Raw genomic sequence first — 21,443 nt, 5'->3', positions numbered from 1 at the left:
GACCGACTCGTATTCTCCTCCCCCTCGGTCGTGTCTGACACTGAATAATTAAAACAAGTTTTTTTCCCACCAGACAAGACACAGTGGTCGCGTAGACATGCAAGCATATTGATGCTGCAGACTATAGTTTGTGGGGGAAATTTGGCTTTGGAGTCCAAGCGTCTCTTCTGTTGTCTCTTAAGGGTCTGACTCAGGGATTCTTATGGCGGTAATATTAATTTAAGGCAGGCTGACGACGAGCTCTTATCCTCAGTTTGAACCCTCGATGTACCTGCATTGCATTCACATTAATGGTTGCAAGGAAGTTCATATCCACTGTATGTTTAGCTGTATAACGCACAGTGGACTCCTGAAACCACTGAGGCGTTGTGGGATTTAAAGCGACCACTTCAATTCCACCTAATCGTCTCAGCAAGCTCTCGGTATTGTTTGATTATAAAACCAAACGGTTGTGCTTTTAGAAAAGTTTGTACAAAGACTTCTTTCTTGCCTTTGGAAAGCTCAGGGATGTCTGTGCTCAATGAGCCACGTTAAGCTGAGTAATTAACCCATATTACTATTTATTTTTTCAATAATACAACCACTGTGCAGATCTTAAATATGAATACCAGCAAATCACTCATTTACATTCTGCCACTCCAAAAGGAAAATGTAATCAAATGCACAACGTTCGTGCTATATCTGTTTGATATTTTCAGATATGTGAACCAGCTTTAACCCTCGAGCACGACTCACTGAAGGCCCTTGAGGAGTGTAAGACTTGACATTGAAATGAAAGCAATGGGTTTTGGCAACAGTAAAAGTGTCGAGTCGTTATTTTGTCTCTCCGTGGCAAAGAGAAGCTTTCGGCTTTGACGAGATTATTGAGGACGGGATGTTGTGTGAGGGCCAAACAACGTCAAATGTTGTGAGAAATCTGACCACATTTGCACGTCGTCCCATCTGTTTAATTATATTACTAACCCAACTCCGTTCAAACCGCAGCAGACTAAAACGTTGAGCGAGAGAAGAACCACGGAGTCGCTTGCTCGATGTCTGACATGTAATGGGTTTGGCATACACAGTGTTCAGTCATGTGGTGAGTGTAAAATGAAAAATACTTCACAAATTGATTTGCTCTAATTGCTGCTGACCTCCTCCTGTGTTCCTCGCCGCTGGAGCGCGCTAACGTTAGCACCGTCTGAGATGTTAACCCAGATGAAGAGTACAGCTGTGAGGCTCTCGTAAGGACGCCGCTTCAGTTACTCAGGATGACTCATTTAGTGGAATCTGTTTGGTATCAAGGTTGTATGGATTTTTTAAAAAAAGCCTGGGACAGAATCATTCCTGGCATACAACTCATTCCTGGCATACAAACGCAGTTTACATAATTTGCTCATTCTGGGTCTTTTCAGACATGATAACATATTGGAAAAAAAGATGTAGTATGTCCCGATACATAGTATGTCAGATGCAGTATCCCAGAAAAGTACCAAGATGTCCCAATGCAAAGCTTTTCTGTCCGAAGCAATGGGGACGAAGTTCAAAATACAATGCTACGACGAAGTCGTGTTTTCATTGAATGCATACATGCAACAGTACGAACTTTGTATGGGCGGCGGCAGTAATACCTAAACGTATGCGATCTGGAATGCAGTGGCAGTCTATTCGAAGCTCGACAAAACCAGACAAACGAGATACAGCGGCAACAACGTGGTGTCCCTCAAGCTGCGAGAAACAAATGTGCACGGGGGAAAGTACCTGTGGTTGAAAGTTGCCCGTGGAACATCTGTATTGTATTTTGGAACAGTTAATCAAATTCAGTAAATAATGAAGCCGTCTGTTTCCTTTACTTCACAGTCATGTGATAATATGTTTATATCAATTAGATGGTAAGCTGCATGAGAAATAGAGATCTGAGTGATCATTTTGACACTGTAAGATGTTCTTCATTAAAAAAGTACCGAGCTGCATGATTTTATATTTGTGTATTTCGGACTCCAAGATCATCAGACACGATGATGTTTCCCTTCGTTTAAGTTCTACTGGCCTCCTCCACATTCAAGGCTGTAAGTATTCACTCTTTTCCTGGTCCTCTTTCCATAGGTTCACCAAGAATCTGTCCCCTGACAAGATCAACCTCAGCACGCTGAAGGGGGAGGGGCAGCTGTCCAACCTGGAGCTCGATGAAGAGGTGCTGCAAAACATGCTTGACCTGCCGACCTGGCTTGCTGTCACTCGGGTCTACTGCAACAAAGCCGCCATCAGGGTACGTTGTCTTGGACCGGTCAGACCCGATTCTGTAGCTAGCAGACAGGTCTGACCTGAGCAGCGACAGAAAATACTCCATAGTTTGTCTCGTAGTTCATACGCAAACTTAACGAAGCGTATCTGTTTATTATTGCGAGAGAGCTTTTTGATATTGGGAGTGGTAAAGGACAAGAGTAGTACTATGCAGATAAGCGCTGTCGGAGGCACGACTGAGAACGTTGTGGCGCTTGAGTCCAGCACCGGTTGTTTGGTAATGGAGCGACAGGCCGTGATTCAGAGGGACACAAAAGGCCGGAGGCTCGAGTGATGCTGAGATAAAGTGGCTGCTGCGCATTGAGCCGTTATGATGGTCGGTTCGTGTCTCCAAATATACACAGTAATAATGCATGTTTAAGATTGTAATTCAGTAATAAATCAGGGTTCTTACGGTCATGGAAAACCTGGAAAAGTCATGGAATTTTAAAATGGTTATTTGCAGGCCTGATAAAGTCCTCGAAAAAAATAAGTCATGAAATGTGTTATATTCATGTTTTCATGACGTTCATTCACGCTGAGTTTGAAATAATAAATATGCTTTTAAAAGAAAGAAGCTCAAAATAAAAGGAGGCATACATTCAGGCATCTTTATAAATGTTTATTCTTTTAATCAAACTATTGTCTCTCCTTCATTTGTGTCATTTTAGGTGTACTGTACTGTGTGCTTTGGAATCCTCATTGTTAGTTAAATACTACATTTTATCACGTTTTACTGTTTACAACGAGATTTTACTACATGTTTGTTCATGGATATTTGGTTTAAAGTCTTGGAAATCCATTCATCAAAATGTCTATGAACCCTGAATAATATTCATAGAGTTGCTACAATGTGAATTCTACACATGTAAATATTTTCACCTCTTGAACCTCCATTTCTCCTCGAGCGGTCCTTCAAATGCAGCTTTACAATTCAAAGCGAACATTTTTCTCACATTGTAGGACAGCATTTCATCATATTATGTTATGTGTATTATGGCTTGCAGCTGTACAGCCGAACTCAAGAGACGATATCTTTCATGGCTTCATCAGTTGGATTTGAGATTTTCTTTCCATTACTCATTTTGTAACCTGCTTAGCCTGCTCTTTTAAACTTTATCTTATCAGTCAGGTGTGTGTCGTTGCCAGCATCCAACAGAGTGACTGCTGGGAAAGAACTTCTCCTTTGCAACTGTTACTGGAATTCACTGGTTATGTTGGTCGTTTCCCTATTTTCAGACATGCACCAGTTTAAAAAAAGCTCCATTACGAAGGCTGTTAATCATTTAGTTTTTTAAAGTTTCCCTCCCATGTTCTCCTCTCACCAGAGAGCTACACCATTGAAAGTGGATTGTGATCTCTGTGTTGTCGTTTTAGTAACAAGGCTGTAAAGATGACAATGTCGTGGGTCGTTCACTCTGACACACTTTGGGTCCAGACTGAAAAAAGCTCAACAACTCGTGGGTGGATTGACGTGATCCAGACATTCATGGAGGATGAGTCCTACTGATGTTTGTTGATCTTTCCTCTCGCCTCATCACCAGCGAGTCAACATTTGACTCCAATACTTTGGTTTATGACCAAGTGCTAGAAAATCAAAATGACATTGTGTGATGTGCTAATTGGCATGTTAGCATGCACAACTAAAATGTTGAACGTGGTGAATATTACACCCGCAGCTGTACATCCACATCCAGCATAGCCTGGATGTGCATGACTGCAGACTCTTAGTGTTTTTGACCTTGACCTTTATTTAAAACTGTACTGGGGCTGCGACAAAAAAAAAGCAAGAAAAGCAGGAAATTCTCCATATTTGAGAGGCTGAAAACCGCAATATCTGCTTTTTTTTTTTACATGAAAAATGAATTAAACAATTAATCGATTATTAAAGTAACTGTCTATTGATCAGTCTACTTAATCATGGGATTTCCTGTCAAAGGCCTTGAGACTGGAAACTCAGTATTTACTAGCCGTTGTGATTAATTTGGCCGAAATGTTGTGAAACGCAGCAAAAGGCCTTTTTCTTTCCAATGGCAGTATTGTTTAAAACGACGATACATCCACGCTCCTTTATTAACTTGCATAGATCATTACAATCAAATCATTCCTATCTTCAGAGGCCATCCCTGTATTACAACCATCCACATCTCCTTGTTGGGACTTTCAGTCTTTTTTTAAAAGTATTTATTCATAACATGTTTTAAATGGCATCAATAATGGTATTCTTTATGTCCTTCATATCAAATGGTAATGATATTTCATTCATTGAGCAGAAATGTCTCCGGATATTTACAGTGTTGTTGGAGTTGTTGGAGCAGGAGCTCCATGTTCACTGTGCACACAGTGAATGATAAACAGCGCAGAATGCTGTGGCAAGTGTTTGTGACTGACTCTGTGGACCTCGCCGTCCTGTGTTTTTCCAGATACAATGGACAAAGTTGAAAACAAGCCCCATCTGTCTGGTGAGAATTCTTATTTTTTTTGTCTTTCTCCAAACTTTCTGCCCTTGTCTGCAGCATTAAACTCAACAGACCAGACTCTAGCAGTGGAATTGTACTGTTCAGTTACACTTCTGCTGCACAGATGATGCTTTATGTCTTGTTATCGTCTGTAAACGTCAGATTACTGCCCTATGTGTCCTTGCTCAGTTGTATGCGGAGTGTTACAGTTTCTTCTTCCCTGCAGTTCTTGGATAAGGTCGAGGTGGAAATGAGGACATGTGAGGAGCCGCGTCCGCCTAACGGCCCCTCCCCTATAGCGATAACAGCAGGCCAGAGGTAAGCCTGAACACATCCTGTGTTAACACAACACATCTGACGTTGAATGCTACACGCCACGTCTTTTTACACGCATGCGTCGTGTATCCACAGCGAGTACGGCTTTGCAGAGAAAGTGGTGGAGGGCATGTCCGTCAGGATCAACTCCATCACCATCAAGGTGCAGGCTCGTGCCTTCCACGCCTCCTTCGAGCTCTGGCAACTACAAGGCAACAGCCTCAACCCCAAGTGGCAGCAGAGCGACCTCCGCTACACCCGCGTCACCGACCCCAAGAGAGGAGAGGTACAGTGCCTGAAAGTCGACTGAATACAATGTTTTACCACGGGAACAGTGCGTGCTCATTAGGCCCGCACTCAATCATTTAATTTAAGTCAATTGTGTTGTTTTTTTTCCGCTTCCGCAGGACTATATTGAGATGAACAACCTTTCAGAATGAGCTCTTGTAATCCACTTTAAAGCAATTGCGTCCATTGCCTTTTTTTTTCCCAATGTGTGTAATAAAATGGGAGATGGTGTGTTGTTTTTTTTGTCTCATGATGTTTTGTGTGTCTAGCTGAATGTTTTTGTACGTTTCTCGTTTCAATCAGGTGTTAACATTCAAAGAAATAAACTGGCAGAGCCTCCGAATCGAGGCGGATGCCATCGAGAGTGACGACCAGGACCTCGGCAGCACACCATTACGCCTCATCACCAACCAGGGACGCATTCGCATCGCCCTAAAACGCAGAGTAAGACTAAGCATTTCTGCCATTCGTATGCTTTCTCTGTCAGGCAAATGCTTACAATAATCCTCTCATCTACATTGTTAATTATTTTGTCACGAAGCAAGTTTAATTCTTTGTTGCTTCTATCTAGATAAAGGACTGCAACGTGCTGGCATCAAAGCTGCTTTTTATTCTGGATGACCTGTTGTGGGTGCTGACAGACTCTCAGCTCAAAGCCATCATCCATTACGCCAAATCTCTCAGCGAGGCCATGGAGAAGTCCGCCCAACAGAGGAAGAGCAGGACGGCTGAATCCCTCCAGGTCCGGCCTCTTTTTTTGGCTCATAAATGATCTGAAGTCCGTGTGAAGACCACAAATAATGGCATTATGTGTTGAAGTGTAATTGGAGACTTCACATGTTGAAAGGAAAATGTGAGGCGTTGTCGACCTTCAAACTTATATTAATCTGAGGTTATGTCTCTCGAGAATTGTTGTTTCTGCATCCGTTGGAGTACATATTGACGTGTTATTGTAGGAAAAGCACCTAGAAGTGTTACAAATGTATTTTCTATTCAAGTGTCCCAGTAAGCCATGCTACACCTTCTGCATTCCAGCAAAAGAAAAAACATTTCTGCTGCCTTTTTAAGCATTATTTTTTGTCTTTCTTAAGCGCCTTTTAAGCAGCCTTAATCCACAAGCAAACTCGGCTATGAGTCTTAAATATGAAGCTAACAGGAACACCAAATACTAGAGAAATTACACAAAAAGTTTACAATATCTACTAATCTTCAATCCTCGTGGCTCAGGATTCACACATTAACGGACACAATCTTCTCGCCGCACTTACACAAAATGAGTTGGCTCAAGACTATTTCTGCATATATTTTCCTTACGTTACAGGTCAAGTTTCTTTTTGTTTCCACGACAAAGATGTCTTCACTTTGTCATATCGTCTTGGTGATTTTTAGATATTTGACCCCCTTCTGTGTTGCAGACTGCTCCTCCATCACCCGGCCTCCACAACCTCTGGACCGAGACCCCACCCGCCCCCACGGGAGCCCCCAGCAACATGAGTCAATTCTTTGACCTCTACGACGTCAAGGAGTCTTCTTACCACACCTTCATCTCCCGTTTGGACTTACACATATGCAACGACAGTTCTTCAATGGACGAAGGTTAGTTGGAGACATATAGCCTTCCTTGTCTTGTAACTGATTCATTGGGAAGCATTTGAAAGATAATTCCTGCCACGATGGTTTCATCAGTTAGCATGTGTTTTTTGCTTAGATGAGGCTCCCCCACCGGGCGTGCAAGGTGCCATGCAGCTGACGTTCAGGAAGCTGGGTTTTGACTACTACCCTGTCCACAGACCTGGTGAGTGACGACCAGTCCTTTTTCTCTGAGGATAATTCTAGCAGAGTTTACCCAGAGGCTCCGTCCAGCTCCCACTTCAACCACAGCATTCATTCAGGACCGGCTGTAAGGAGGATTTACTCCTCAGGCAGACTAATGGCCAGGGAGGGAGACATTTTTCTTTGTGCTATTCTTGAATCTAGAGCAGCGGAGTTGCCTCTGGGGCTATTTATGGTCAATTTAATACAGTTAGAAAAAAAAAAGAAAAGGTTTTTTTTTTTTAGCTTTTCTGTTTTTCTGTGTGTAAAAAAACTTACAGAATGGATCCTCAACATGTTTTGCATCATGGACATGCTTAATTGGTCAAGTCTTTTTCTTATTGCACAAGTAGCCGATGATGCTATATATCTCTAGAGGAAATCTAATGTGCCTTCTTGCTGCTGCTTTATTCCAGCTGATGGATGTCGACACTGGGAACGCCACAGTGGAGCCATGGAGGCTCAGGCCCAATGGGCTGGGAAGCTGCTGCAGGAATACCAGAGGAGAGCAGAGGCTTCTGGGTTCCCTGGGCCCCACACCGAGGGGCCCCAATCCTCTGCAAAGACAGGTCAAGGTGTGAAAGATTTGTATTTTGTAACCGGTAAAACAACACAGATTCATACTCGGAATACTTCATCAAAAGAACTTGGGTTGAAAAAAACATAATCAACAACTGTGTATTGAAGTAAAACATGTTTTTGCTTTGTTTTCATTACACACAAAAATACCATTCAGGAGACAAAATCAGTCACAGCAACATTTGAATGATATGAAAGACACAAACCTACTCTTTGGTAAAAGTAATACTTTTTGTGTGTTTTCTCCTTTTGTTCGCATACTTCTAGACGGACAGTGCAGTCCCAAGTCGAGTCCCTCTGGCGCAGATCCGGCGTCCAGCAGGAACTCCGTCACGGCTCCTCCGGGGGCGGCGTTGAAGAGGCTGCGATCCAGCTGCGTGGTGGTCAGGATGGACGACGTGGACATTCACCAGGCAAGACTTTAATCATCCGCTGATTTGATTTACCTGCTTTACCAGAAGCCTCGCTTCAGTAAATGGATTGAGGGACATCTGTTCTTCAGAGGGAGGCAGTCAGGCAGTACCTCTGACAAGGCTAGCAGTCGCTTTGCATTTAGAAAATGTTAGAGGGGACAAAGCAGTCGCAGACATTAATGATATTGAGGAAGTAAGTGAACCAATCAACCTCCAGCCACATCACTGTTGATTGAAGGACAATATTACCATCTCTGTGATCATCTCCTTAAGAAATCACTCAACAAAATGATATTCTCATACTGTGGATCGTGAAATAACTGCTTCGAGTTGTTGCTGTGTCAGGGAGAAGTACAGTGATTAGTGTTGACAAACAGATGTGACAGCAAAGTGCTTTTAGCCTTTTTAATTACTGACAACAGGCCTGAGCGACATGATTTCTGATCGAGGTGACACATGATTATTCTTGAGGGGTGGAGAGAGACGTGTGCATATTATTGTCTCTACTCTATGGCTAGCTTGCCAAATGACACGAGTGTCACATGCAGCAGTGTGCTTACCAATTCAGTTAGCTCAAGCCAGAAAAGGGGCGTGTGGCATGAGCAGCCCTGCAGGCATCTGCCCAACAGGCCTTACACATGGAACAAAAGTCTCTTTCAGACCAGCTATCTAATATGTTCTATTGATTGTTGTTATATTAGAATTTGTGCCTTACATGTCAGTAACAAGCTGCTCCAGTGCCTTTCGTCTGACATTGAAAAACCCCACTGTCACTTCAAATTGCACTCACATCAGTTTTGCAATTTCACTCCGGAAGTTTCACTTTTCCTCATGAAAGAACGGAACATTCTTTTGGGGCTATTTTAAGTTCAATTCACTTGTAGTTCCCCATTTGATAGAGCCAGAGAGACCACAGGGAAATGATCTGGGTCTCCACCGCCGGCTTATGACACAGGAAGTCCCTGATGTTCAAATTCAGGTGCTTTAGTTCTGTCAAGCATAACATGCGTGTGCTTTTGTTGAGTGATTCAGTTCCTTTCCTTTTGTGTATTATTTACTCTTCAAAGTATATAAATCACACCCCATATTGAGTGATATTTCCACCACTGTTCTGACTCCTGCACCTCAACATTCAGGTGTCTTCAAGAGGCCGTCAAAACAAGAAGACCCGCTCTTTGTTATCCTGCAACCGCAAAGCTCTGCGTTTGCCCGACAACGTGCCGGCAGTTCATCTGCAGTTCACAGAATACTACTTTCCCGACAACCCAAGTTTTTCAGGTATCGTGCAAACGACCATATTCGTTTCTTTGTATGACAATGAGTGATGTATGAAAGCCTGCTTTACTCACTTGTGTGTTTTAAAGTAATGCACAACTCGCCTTTTTTTAAGATAAGTATTAAGCACATACATTTACTTTACAGTATCTCTCGCCTTTTTCCGTCTCCTAGTGCCCACATCCAACCTGTATGCCCAGCTGAACAGCCTGCAGCTCTGCGTAGACCCGGCCAGCGTGCTGTGGATCAATCTGTTTTCCAGAGGTCTGCTGCACACCCTGGACCAGGTCAAAGCTTTCTACCATTTGCAAGACAGCAGCAGAGCTGAAGAGCACGTGGACATCCGCATGGATGCCACTCTGCTCAAGGTGAACTCTTTTTACACATTAGTGCTTTATTTTTTTCAAAAAACGTCTGTAAATCAATGAGTGACCAGACAGTTGGGTGTTGTTTTACATTCCTTTCTATAGTTAATAATCCCCTTGGATTCCTCCATATTGGACCATCCGGAGCGTCCGCAGTCCCTCTCCGTCACCGTCCCCCAGATGGTTCTCAGTAACACTCGCCTCTGCCCTCACGGCTCCAGGGCGGACCTCGACAGCACCTGCAACAAGTTCTCCAGCTGCCCTTTCTTCCAGCACACGCCTCCCTGCCCTTTCCCCCGAGATCAGAGTGCCTTCCACCCGGTCCCACGCACCTTCCTCCAGCACTCTCAAGAGACCGAGCCCCAACCTCTGGACAGAAAGCAGCTGCGATCCCAGGATGTCTGGTCTCTCAGCCTGTCCCGCGTGACCCTGGGTTTTGATGGCGCTCGGCGATTCCCCAAAGGCGGAACCCAACCTTTCGTTGAGCCCTTCGCCGCGTCTGTGTGGATGTGTCGGCCCTCTGCCTTTAAAAACGGATCGTCGTCTTACTCCTCTAGTCCCGGCGGAGACCGCCGGGCTTCCTCGGAGCAGGAAGGGGCTTCGCTTGCCTCTATCCACGTCTTGGCCCACACCATCGCACCGGTGAAGATCTGGCTCAACCACTACCAGTATGTAGCCCTGCTGAGGATGAAGGACGCCATGGCCCGGTTGGGGGCGGAGTTGGGCCGGGATCTACGAGACGTGAAGCAGGCCCACGGCAAAAAGACGAAACCCGCTACGGCTTGTCTTGCCCTCCTGGTGGACTCTGCAGAGTTGGGCCTCCTGTTGCCGCCAGTGTGCACAGAGCCCGAGGAAGAGGTGCCCCACACCCCCGAGACAGAAAGCCCTAGCATAACAGACTCCGACATCTCCCCCACCCACCACTCTGCGGTGCTGGAGGACAGCGGGGTCGAGAACGGCATCTCCTCCGTCAATGCCGTCTCTGCGAATGATCCGGACGAGGTGGTGGAGGAGGCGTGCGAGGCCGTGGAGGAAGGGGTGGAGGGGAACGGCCCGACAGCCCAGCAGGACGCCCCCGTCCACTCTCCTCCGCTCTCACCTGGACAGTCGCCCATACTCTCCCTCTCCCGCGAAATGTCAAACTTTAGCCTGGAGGGAGAGCTGTCCAGCGCTATTAACGTCACCAAGGACGCAACCAAAGATGCCCTCAGCGCCTCTCTGGACATGACCAAAGGGGCGTTTTCGATAACGAAGGACGCCTTCAGCATGCTGAGTCGCGGCTCGGGCATGAGCAAGTTGTTCAGTACGCAGGCAAAGTAAGTCAGAGTGCTCCCCTGCTGCGCTGCTGGCAATATAACAGTGTTTGTGTGTCTGGAACCCATGCTGTGCACCACATGCTTTTGCCAGCTGGCCCTTAACAACTCTCTTTGTGTGTGTGTGCGTGTGTATGTGTGTGCGTGTGTGTTTATAGGGAACAGGCCCAGCGTTCAGACGAGACCTCCCCCTCTTTGGCTGCCAGCCTGCGCCACCAATCCATGAAGCAGTCGCCTTCCCAGCATTCCTTTGATAGCGCCATCTTGGATGGCAGCCTGCCTGATGAAAATCACTCCGTGGATAGCGACATCAGTGACAATTTTGTTGTTCTCATGGGCTCAGGTGCTGAGAACACGACAGCATGTCCAAAGCAATTTTCTCTGAATTACACAGGAGACATGTCGTGTAAGTTTTACTCGTGTTTCCAGAGTCGGGCGTGGAGTCCATGCGTCCCAACAACACTCCTGCAGGCAGTCGAGGCAGCCCGGCGCCCGGGACAGAGGGAGGTTCATCAGCGGACCTCAGCAGCTCTCTGTCCCAAAGTATTGAGGACATGTCTCAGGATATGGTGGGTTTTCTATGCTCACTTAGCAGATGTCACGGGTAGATTTAATTTGCCAGTGGCATTGCGTTATTCTCCTGAACAAAGTCATATTTATGTGACGTTATTGTGCTGTCGCTCCAGTCCTCAGTGCTGCTGCTGGTCCTGAGTGGAGCCGCTTGTACCATGGAAGTGAAGGGAGAAGATCAGGTTGTGGCTGTGGAAGCTCAGAATCTGAGTCCTGTGCAGATGGGCAACATCAGGGTGACAGACCTGCTGGCTGGCCTCATACAGGGTAACTTCACTCGTCATGTTCAACACGCACTCTTTTTTTTATAGTCGACTATCTGTGGGTTGCTAGTCCTTGATTTCCTTGTAAATAGGTTTTAAATTGGATAGATTTAGGTGGATAGGTTTTTAAAAAAAAGGCAAAATACTGTATATCGATCTAGGAAAAGTGGGGGGAACCTCCTATCTGCACTTTGTGTGTATATAAAAACAAATAGCTTAACAAATAGCATTCTGTGTTGTATTCTCCAAAAGTGCATTTTTCTGATAGGAGGTTTTGCGCTTCGGCCGTTGATGTAAATCAATCCTGATCTTGACCAACATGCTTTACACAATGTATTAGTATGATTAAAAAACACACACAATCAGATTCACCTACATATTGATTGATATTTATTCTCAGCAGTTTCAAACAAACTAATCATCACAAAAGTCATATGAAGTGTGATAGTTGAGCAGAGTAATCTCGAGCCACATGTGCATCATCTCCTGCTTTTTGTATAACGTCTCTAAACCTGAAGTTAGTTACCACATGTCGGCTCATTGCCTCAGCTGGAAAAGGGACCTGATCAAGTTACAGTGTTAAAAAAGCATGCAGCAATTTGTGTCCCTGTGGTTCACAAACATACTTTCCCCCTTTTTGTTTCTTCAGCTCCAAGCGGACCAGCCCCTAAGCAGGACAGACCGGGGGTCAGAGGCTCTCCAGTCGTGTGCGTGCGAGCAGAAATGGGTCCATCCGCAGCCCGACACTCTGCTGTGGCCGAGTCTTCGGGCTTTTTGGATATAAGAGTGCGAGACTGCCAGGCACAATTGTTGACCTCCACCGTGACCAACATCGGCCCTTTTCTGGAGGACGAGTTTAGTGTTGATGGTCAGCCGATGAAGTTACATATGAGCAACATCACCATCACTATGAAGGTGGGTTGTTAATACTGCCGGTACATTATTATTGTTATTATTATATACAGATTAAAATATTGTATTAGTCTCTGTATACTATACATACACAAATTGTCTGCAAGCATCTTTTTTCTCAAGAAAATATATTCTAAAACTAACCCACTCTGTAAATTCACCGCAATGAAAAACATCAACCATTGTTTTATTAATTTTAAGTAAATACACTACCGTTTAAAAGTTTTGGGTCACTTAGAAATGTCCTTATTTTTCAAATTTAAATGACGATAACATTAAATGAATCACAAATACACTCTATACATTGTTAATGTGGTAAATGACTATTCTAGGTGGAAAGGTCTGGTTTTTAAAGAAATACCTATATTGGTGTATAGAGGCTCATTTCCAGCAGCTATCACTCCAGTGTTCTAATGCTACATTGTGTTTGCTAATCGCCTTAAAAGACTAATTGTGCAAAAGTAAAACCTTGTGTAATGATGTTAGCACAGCTGAAAAGAGTTCTGCTGGCGAGAGAAGTTATACAACTGGCCTTCCTTTGAGCTAGTTGAGTATCTGGAGCATCACATTTGTGGGTTAAAAAGACAACTTTTAGTTAGAAAAAGAGAACTTTCATGTGATACCTGCCAGTATGTTCTTGTTCTTGGAAGTGAAGGCTCTTCCATGCTAGAACTTGAAAAGAAACTGAACATTTGTTTGGGCGACCCCAAACTTTTGAACGGTAGTGTATATACCCTCGTTATTCTTGGTGAAATACTCCAATTGAAGCTTTGGACGGACTGTAATATCGGTAAAAAAGACTTGTTGGTTTGTGTGTCGTTAACTGTCAGGATCCGTTTTGTTTCTTTTAGGACGACAGCCCTAAAATCTACCCGACGGCCCCTCAACCCGTCCCGGCCTCGTTCATCGTAGATCAGCTGCTCCTCGAGCGCGGTGACGATGGCATCATGAGGCTCAGAGGTGAGCAAGAAAACCGCTCGTTTTCCTCAACTCGTTCGTCTTGTGGATGAAACTAAAGAGAATCCGCGGGAACACGAACCGTAAAAAACCCACAAATACTCTGGTTTGCAGCATCTGCTGTAACGTCTTCAGAAAAAGACGAACAGAAAGTGATTATCACTGTTTCCTTTTTGATTGCAGCTGGAGGTACGGACCCCCCTAAAGCCCCGCCGGGTGCTCCTGTGACTGGCTCCAAGCCCAACACGTCCTGCTCTGTTGAACAGCAGCACGAGGTAGGGGAGACCAAACTGTAACGCTTCAGCTTTGCATGTCTACTTGGCTGCTACAGCTACCTTTTTACCCACTTACGAAATGTTACAGGGTTGCAAAAACATACAAATACAAACACCGAGTACATGACCTCTGGTTTCTTTGGCCGCGTCTCTAAGACAAGCACAGCTTAGGGAACCGACAAACAAAAGAACCTCTTTGTTTAGTTTTGTAATGCGTGTGACTGTGTCAAGTGTAACAGCAATAATAAGTGTGAAATCCAAATGATGCTTATAATGAAATGGAGCGGCTATCAAAATGAATATCCCCACTGCACCAACAACGATGCTGTGTGTAGTTCTGTATGATACAACAAGATATTCAAACCTCAGCAGAGTTAGATTTGCAGGTTCAGCTGGTGTTTAAATCTGCACTTATCTGCTCTGTCGGTCTTAAATACAGCCGTAATGCCGGCGTCCTGTTACAGCTCAGCTCTGAGATACACAATGCAGAGACGTGTCGGTGCACAAGATTGTGTAATGGTATTGTGATTACACTTGTTACCGTCCAGAAGAATCCGATATCCGACCCACTTGGCGTGCTGCACCTTGCCAAAGCGTGCATCAAGCCGTAACTGGAACTAACCGATCCAATAATCCGTTGCAGAGACAAACCCTGGAGTCCCAGCTCTCCGACGCCCAAGCCGCTCTCGCCCGGGCCCGCAGCGACCGAGAGCGCCTCCTTCTGGAAGTCAGGAAGCACAACCCCACGTTCACTCTCTGAGCCTCTCCGTCTTTTCACCTCTGCACCTCCTGCTGGGGGAGCGGTGATGGGATGAATCAGCCTGAATGTCGGGAACCAGCAAGACTCAATAAAAGCATGTAGGACACGTTCGAAAAAGGAGATGAATCCGAGTTGCGGCTTCGGATCGCTTCCCTTTCTATCACATCGATTACAAAAGAGCCTCTATAGCAATTATAAAAAGGGGAATCGAGTGATTTAACTTACAGGTACATTTGTGGTACTACTTTCTATCTGGCAGTCTAATTATTCCTCACTGCTGTAACACAAGTGATCCTGGTCATTTCTCATCCCAATCCGTGTGGACCGTAAAACTCATCGTGTGGTTTCAGTGTTGGTCATGCAGCATGCAAGGTTAAATATCATCTAGCTTTAATTCTCTCCAGTAAGTTGTTTGTGTTGTCGGTAAACTGAGCACATGCCAAAAACCTCCCCCTCCGTACCTCCTTCCCCACACATGCACTGACACTGCCAGACCGCTGCAAGACAGCTGCTCCCTCCACACAACTTAATGTCCAGCATGCTTTGTGAACAGTGCTAATTTACAGGTAGCACATTTACAGATAGACAGTCATAAAGCTGAGTAGACGTAACAACGTAGATTACTTCCGTTAGGTGTGTGTGTGTTCCGTTTCATTTTGAAAGTATTATGACGATATTATGAGCTGTTACTCGTTCAAAATGTGTAGGGAAAACAATGCACTTTTTATATTAAAGGAAGCAGAACGACTCTGCTTTCACTGACAAGACGGATGCATCTCAATGTCCACCAACGGTCACGCACTCTGATCGAGTTCTCACTGATCAAGCTTCATTGGTACTGAGGAACAATGAGCTCTGTGGTCAAACGTCCACCGGATGACGAGAGACGGGCTCGTCTTTGGACGGAGCCGTGTGGACAGTAGGTCCACTGTGGAAATGAGTCCAGTCTTTTCACTTGAACTCTCTGGTTTGAGTTCTAATACTTGATCTCTTTAAAAACGTGTACCGTAGTTTGCCAGGAAACATCTCAGACTGCGAGTGTCATTGCCTCCGTGCACATGTGTCATGTATAGTATAGTGGTCTTGCACTTACACATGTATATTTATTTATTTAAATTTGTAGAAGTGTGTTTTTTTGTTGTTAGACTACAGTTACTTTACAGTGTATTGAAGCCATATCAATCAAAGAAAATGACATTTTAAAAAGCGATGTTACTGATAAAGTGTTATGCAGAGTGTTTCATGTAAATGACAGAATTCACTACAATCACTGAGATTCTTCAGTGGGTTAAAACCCGATCTATCAGACCTGTTGCCAGTTAAAATGTCTGTCACTGTCTTTCTTCTATGCATACAACTCTTTATATGCATGGTTTCCAACAATGTTCATCAAAAAGACTGTTGAACAGTTTACCATGCATTGTATGAACACTTTGAAAGAGCCCAGTCGGCTACATTATTAGGTACAACAGCTCTATTGTGAAGTCTGTGGTTTAGAATGTTGCCTGTGGAGGTACGGTTATCTGTTCAATGGCTGCAGTGCTCTCACAGACACCATTCATCTTTCATTATCGTCCCATTGTGTGCTTGGGAGACCCCTGGTGGATGAACACGGCAAAGCAGTCTATTTTAAAAACTTTTCTTTTTTGACGTCGGCTGCTTTGCGAAAGAGGAATGTAAAGATATTTAAGCAATATAAAGACAGCTTCGGTTGAACCAAAAACAAGACAGAAGAACTATAACGCTGCACATCTTTCACATGGAATTCTTCAATGTTCAAGATGACTAATAGTAGTGTACCCGTCTACCAGGTTTTAATGTGTGGTCCCCTAAACTGCATGTGTACTCAACACATCCTAACTATCAGTGTAATAACGCAGAGATGCTGCTCTTTTAACCTCAGTATAACTCTTAGTTGTGATCGCCGCTTTTTATGTTTTGGTTTTTGCATGGCCGAAGAAGACAAATACACAGCGGTACAAAGTTAGACTTCCCCTGCTGGATGCAACATGTAGCTTTAAATCCAGTTTATATCCACTCCACGACCCCCCCTCTCCTCTGTCAGGCCTCACTGTTCTGCTGACAAACCGGTGCTCTGACTTCCATCTGCTCATAACCGTGCAAAAGAGACGGATGGAGAATGAAGCGGGACTCACTTCAACCTCGCAAAATGTGGCCACTAAAAGCAGATGCATGTACTGAAGTAATGTTGCATAGTTTATGCCTTGTGAATTACTCACTTGTGTGATACATTCACTGGAATTTGCACTTGTTTTGATGTAAATTGTTATTTTTGTCAGTTGTGTAGTTTTTTTGTATCGTCTTTATCACTTCATTGAGACTAATATGAAATTGGTTCTGTGAACCAAAGCTAGTATGTGGGAAATATTTTGAAAGAATAAATGATTAATTGAACACATTTCAGTTGTGCCTTTAAGATTTAACATAAAATGCATGTTTTGATTGTAACAATGTCTTTAGCATCCACGTTTTGTCATAAAAGATACAGTAAGTTATATGTTGAAGTGTCACTTATTTTAGTCTACATATGGCCTTTATAATTCCAAAAAAAATTGAAACATGTTTTTATTTAAGTATAATATATTACAAATGTTTTCTGTGATGGGCTGAATGACTGCAGTCAACTACTAACTAAAGATTTTATGAACAGAAATAGGATCTTAACATTTTTGGGTCAAATCACTGGTAATAAACACACAAATATCTTCAAAGCTCAGCAGTTCTTTAAAATGGTTGAGGCAAAAGACCAGAACAGTAAAAAAAAAAAAAAAATATTTACAACCATAATACATGAATATAATGTCACACCATTTGCACTGTATGTGGCATCAAGAGTATACCTTGACAATTACAGATGAAGAGAGGTCAGAGAGGACTTCATGTGACAGTTGTCTTAATGTGAGAGACTGTCGTGATCTTGTGTGAATGGACCACTTTTTAATAATCCGGTCCCTGATTTTGAATCAGGTTTTCCAAATTCTTCCACGAGCGGTGACACCACTGTTTTAATTCCAGGCACGTTCCTCATGCAACCTAGAGGAGGGGCGTCTCAGTGAAAGTGAATTTGCTTATACTTGGTGTTGGGGATCTGATCTTTGCTCTTAAGCCTCCTCACTGCTTCCCTCATATGCTTCGGCTGAAGGGGCGGTGTCTCCCCCCACTTCTCACAAACGTCCAATGCTGTGAGGACAAAGACAAGCTATTTAACGACACGATGGTGACGTTAAAACCGCAAGGAGAAGTACAAATACAGTTTAATTTAGTCTGAGCTCACTCAGCTCACTGTTTGGTATATGTGCCACTCACCTTCTTCAACAATTTCCCCAGCAAAAACCTTGGAAATACCAGACATGGCGATGACCACATTCTGGGACACCGATGACCCCGTTATGGACTGGATCAGCTAGAAAAAAAAAGACATTGAGCCAATAAAGTAGTTTTGGGGATTAAAAAGAAAAAGACTTTCAGTGTTTTGAAAAAACGTACCCTCTTAATAGCTGCCTTGGGGAAGGCAGACCGTCTGTACATCTCATAGCGATTTAGCTGCTCTTCAGAAAAGGATGACACCAGGACTCTGTCAGACGAGAGGAAAAGAGGGATTACTGGGAGGACACTTGACAGTATTTTATTGGGATTAGAATTTTCTGCGAGAAAGTCTTACTGCATCTTTTGTATTTCATCCTCGTCAACCTTTTGGCGTCTCTCCTTTTTCTTCTCCGGTTCTCCCTTCAGCCTTTTGGCAGAGGATCCTTCTTCATCATCTTCCCCGGCTGCCGTTTCCTTCACGGTGAAAGACAAAAACACAGAGATGCCCCTTTGTGAAGCTCATGAATATTGTCAAGACAGCCTTCATCTAAATGCTAACTGCGGTTAAGTGAGCCCTCATCTGCCGAGTGAGCCGCACGCATGAAAATAAATGACAGTCTATACCTGGTGTTACGGTGGCTTGGATAGCACAAAAAGCATTCAAACTTAATTTCCCAATATTCAAACAGCTATGAAAACAGATCCTTAAATTTGTAAAATTAGTAAAATTACAACAGTCTTGTTCAGGGGGACCTCTGCTATGCACATGTACATGTAAACATCTCATACAGTAAAATCTCGAGGCCATACACATGGACATAGCAGGGGTCAGTCTGAACAAGACTGCGTTGTAAGTTTACTTTACAAATGAATGTAAGGATCTGTTTTATAGCAGTTTGAATATTGGAAATGGTGACATTATCAATATCATGTCATTGAATCTGACTTTGAGGTCACTTTTCTCCAAAACTGTACAGTACAATCTCATGGCCATGTACATGGACAGAGCTGGGGTCAGTCTGATCAAGACTGCGTTGTAATTTTACTTTACAAATGTAAGGATCTGCCGTCTGAATATGAATATCATCCTTTCATTTGAGCTTTTGAGCTCGGCTTCTCTGGCTTCTGTGTGATGCGTACCGCCCCCGTACCTTAACACCTTGAATAGAGGTGCATTCAGAATTTGCAATTGAGGCTCACTCGGCGGATGTGGGCTCACTTGACCGCAGGTAAATGGTAGTGTATGGTTGCTTGTGTTTAGGTAACATATACGGCTTGTTTTGTTAAATAGGCTTCACAACTCACAGATTTCCCCTCCTCTTTGTCCGGATCCTGCGAGGAGGACTCTTTGTTGACATCTGTAGGTTTTGCTGTGGCTGCTACATCTCCGATGTCCTCCGACTTGGGACGCTCCTCGTTAGCAGGAGCAGATCTTTCAGCTTTAGCCTCGGGTTTGATCATCCGAGCCGGGTCGGCCATGATCGCTCGGTCCCTCCGACACCAGCAGCGGCCTCAGGTTCTGTAATACCGATGAGACAAGGACACGCGATTGGCTAACAGTTTGCCTTTCTATAACACAACGTTAGACGACTCCAGATCTACAGCAGGCTGAAAAGTATTTTAGTTGAGAAGCATCAACAAAGAGGACACAGGTGTGTGTTAACATTTACATTAAACATTTACATTAAAAAAACAAAACCATGATGGATAAAACATGCACTTACACTGCGCAGGTCGGCGTCAACAAAAGAAGCAGCTCACGGTTGAGCTAAAATGACGTTAGCTTAGTATTCAATGCTCGTCCACGAGGAAGCTAGAAATAACTAGAATAGCTAGAATAACGCAAACGTATAGTTACCGCACGGTGCACGAACGTTTAGTTTAATGTAAGAAACTCAAAGCGGAGATTGCGCCAGAACAGTTCTTCTGGCTTGTTGACGGTTCATCCGGGTTTCCGGTTCCGGTTTTGAACAAACTTTATCGACACAGACGAGAAGACATACACACGCACACACACACACACACACACACACACACACACACACACACACACACACACACACACACACACACACACACACACACACACACACAGAGAGCACTAAACAGGGTCCTGTTAAACACTATGTTTATTGTGTGTTTTTTTTTAACTTTATTTGTAAGGAAATAAATAAATACAGTGCTACAATTTATCTCGTTAAAAACAATCACAGTTTAGAGGTTTAGACCGTCTTCCCTACTGTTACGTATGTCTGCTATCACTTCATCAGAGGTTGTAAAATGTTCCTTTTCGCTACCACGACATTTAATTCCACCCATTAAAAGGAATTTCACACGTTTTTCCTTCTTATTCTAGCAAAACTGTCACGAATAGTAACAATACTTCCAAGTTATTCTTGATAGTCTCGCCCAGATAATAGTTCACCCATTTGGTGACTGTTTATTTTGAGTTTCTTACGACTTATAAGTATACACATGCTAGACTTAGTAACAGTGAGTAATGAAATGGTTAGTTGTGATCATTTGCATGGGACTCATATATAACAGATACTTCAACCACTGGATGGAGTAATCCTGCCTCTCTGCCAGTTGACAAACTTCAACTCGGGCGCCATCTTGCTTGTGCCCATCCACTCACTCTACTAGGCAGCTAGGGAGGCGGGGAGTGTGCGCGTGTATGCGTGTACGTGTGTGTAAGTGTGTATGCACGTGTATGTGTGTGCGTGGGGCTGAGGCGTTTCGGATTGGAGATGCAGAAAGAAAGGGCCGTTTCGAGGAAGTGACGGACGAGGCTCGGGGGACTGGTCAGAGGAAGTTTGCTTGATGGTGGTTCCGTGCTGCTCAGTGAAACTTTTCCTCCGAGGACACTGCGCGGATTCGGGGACGGACGGATCCAGCGGCGGCGGAGAGGAGGGAGCGTTTTTTTTGTTGGACCCTAAAGGAATAACTAAAGGTTCTGGTTTAAAAAAAAGAAAAGAAAAAAAAAACGGGGATCGCGGAGGAATTTTACTCCCGTAACCAAACCTCCTCCCCCTTCCCTTCTCCCCTATTTCTCCTCTCTTCCCCTTCGCCTCTCCTCTGGGTTTTTTTGTGTGTGTTATTCCTTCCTGGGATCCGCGATGGGGAAAGAGCAGGAACTTCTTGAAGCGGCGCGCACGGGAAACCTGGCCGCGGTGGAGAAGCTTTTATCCGGGAAGCGACAGTCCGCGGGCATCGGCGGCGGGTCGTCTGGGACCGGTGGAAGCGGCAACAGCGGCGGGCACGGCGCCTCCTCTCATCCGCTCTCCAGCCTCCTCAG

At 44.2% G+C, this 21,443-nt stretch overlaps 3 protein-coding genes across 8 annotated transcripts in view; 2 read left to right on the top strand and 1 right to left on the bottom strand.

Moving 5' to 3' along the window:
* The window catches only part of bltp3a (bridge-like lipid transfer protein family member 3A), a 20,093-nt gene extending 2,785 nt beyond the window's left edge, over nucleotides 1-17,308 (top strand). The window contains exons 3-22 of the mRNA XM_068597438.1: nucleotides 2,086-2,248; nucleotides 4,686-4,724; nucleotides 4,948-5,039; nucleotides 5,133-5,322; nucleotides 5,628-5,768; nucleotides 5,896-6,066; nucleotides 6,740-6,920; nucleotides 7,033-7,119; nucleotides 7,553-7,711; nucleotides 7,983-8,128; nucleotides 9,265-9,406; nucleotides 9,578-9,771; nucleotides 9,874-11,084; nucleotides 11,240-11,424; nucleotides 11,511-11,650; nucleotides 11,768-11,918; nucleotides 12,564-12,829; nucleotides 13,678-13,786; nucleotides 13,967-14,058; nucleotides 14,702-17,308. Coding sequence (XP_068453539.1) covers nucleotides 2,086-2,248; nucleotides 4,686-4,724; nucleotides 4,948-5,039; nucleotides 5,133-5,322; nucleotides 5,628-5,768; nucleotides 5,896-6,066; nucleotides 6,740-6,920; nucleotides 7,033-7,119; nucleotides 7,553-7,711; nucleotides 7,983-8,128; nucleotides 9,265-9,406; nucleotides 9,578-9,771; nucleotides 9,874-11,084; nucleotides 11,240-11,424; nucleotides 11,511-11,650; nucleotides 11,768-11,918; nucleotides 12,564-12,829; nucleotides 13,678-13,786; nucleotides 13,967-14,058; nucleotides 14,702-14,818 — 3,976 coding nt within the window. The 3' untranslated portion in view covers nucleotides 14,819-17,308. The remainder of the gene's footprint in view (nucleotides 1-2,085; nucleotides 2,249-4,685; nucleotides 4,725-4,947; nucleotides 5,040-5,132; nucleotides 5,323-5,627; nucleotides 5,769-5,895; nucleotides 6,067-6,739; nucleotides 6,921-7,032; nucleotides 7,120-7,552; nucleotides 7,712-7,982; nucleotides 8,129-9,264; nucleotides 9,407-9,577; nucleotides 9,772-9,873; nucleotides 11,085-11,239; nucleotides 11,425-11,510; nucleotides 11,651-11,767; nucleotides 11,919-12,563; nucleotides 12,830-13,677; nucleotides 13,787-13,966; nucleotides 14,059-14,701) is intronic.
* taf11 (TAF11 RNA polymerase II, TATA box binding protein (TBP)-associated factor) lies at nucleotides 16,891-21,328 on the bottom strand. Of its 2 annotated transcripts, XM_068597446.1 has the most exons (7): nucleotides 21,310-21,328; nucleotides 19,870-19,958; nucleotides 19,451-19,664; nucleotides 18,501-18,619; nucleotides 18,326-18,413; nucleotides 18,146-18,242; nucleotides 16,891-18,019 (listed from the first exon to the last, which is right to left on the bottom strand). In XM_068597446.1, exons 3-7 carry the CDS (start codon nucleotides 19,622-19,624, stop codon nucleotides 17,889-17,891), a joined length of 609 nt encoding a protein of 202 aa, XP_068453547.1. In that variant the 5' UTR covers nucleotides 19,625-19,664; nucleotides 19,870-19,958; nucleotides 21,310-21,328; the 3' UTR covers nucleotides 16,891-17,888. The 2 variants fall into 2 exon arrangements, with proteins under 2 accessions (XP_068453547.1, XP_068453546.1); XM_068597445.1 differs by lacking the exon at nucleotides 21,310-21,328 and having other exon boundaries at nucleotides 19,870-19,965.
* LOC137800298 (ankyrin repeat and SAM domain-containing protein 1A-like) overlaps nucleotides 20,689-21,443 on the top strand; it is a 61,222-nt gene continuing 60,467 nt past the window's right edge. For 2 of the 5 annotated variants that reach the window (XM_068597443.1, XM_068597442.1), the window contains exon 1: nucleotides 20,693-21,443. In XM_068597443.1, coding sequence (XP_068453544.1) covers nucleotides 21,265-21,443 — 179 coding nt within the window. In that variant the 5' untranslated portion in view covers nucleotides 20,693-21,264. The other 3 variants (XM_068597440.1, XM_068597439.1, XM_068597441.1) reach the window with 3 other exon arrangements.

The sequence above is a fragment of the Clinocottus analis genome, unplaced genomic scaffold, assembly GCF_023055335.1.
Source record: "Clinocottus analis isolate CAN_PGR_092001 unplaced genomic scaffold, fCliAna1.0.p SCAF_4, whole genome shotgun sequence".
Taxonomy (NCBI): domain Eukaryota; kingdom Metazoa; phylum Chordata; class Actinopteri; order Perciformes; family Cottidae; genus Clinocottus; species Clinocottus analis.
The sequence above is the reverse complement of the archived record's forward strand: the minus strand, read 5'-3'. Positions and strand labels throughout refer to the sequence as shown.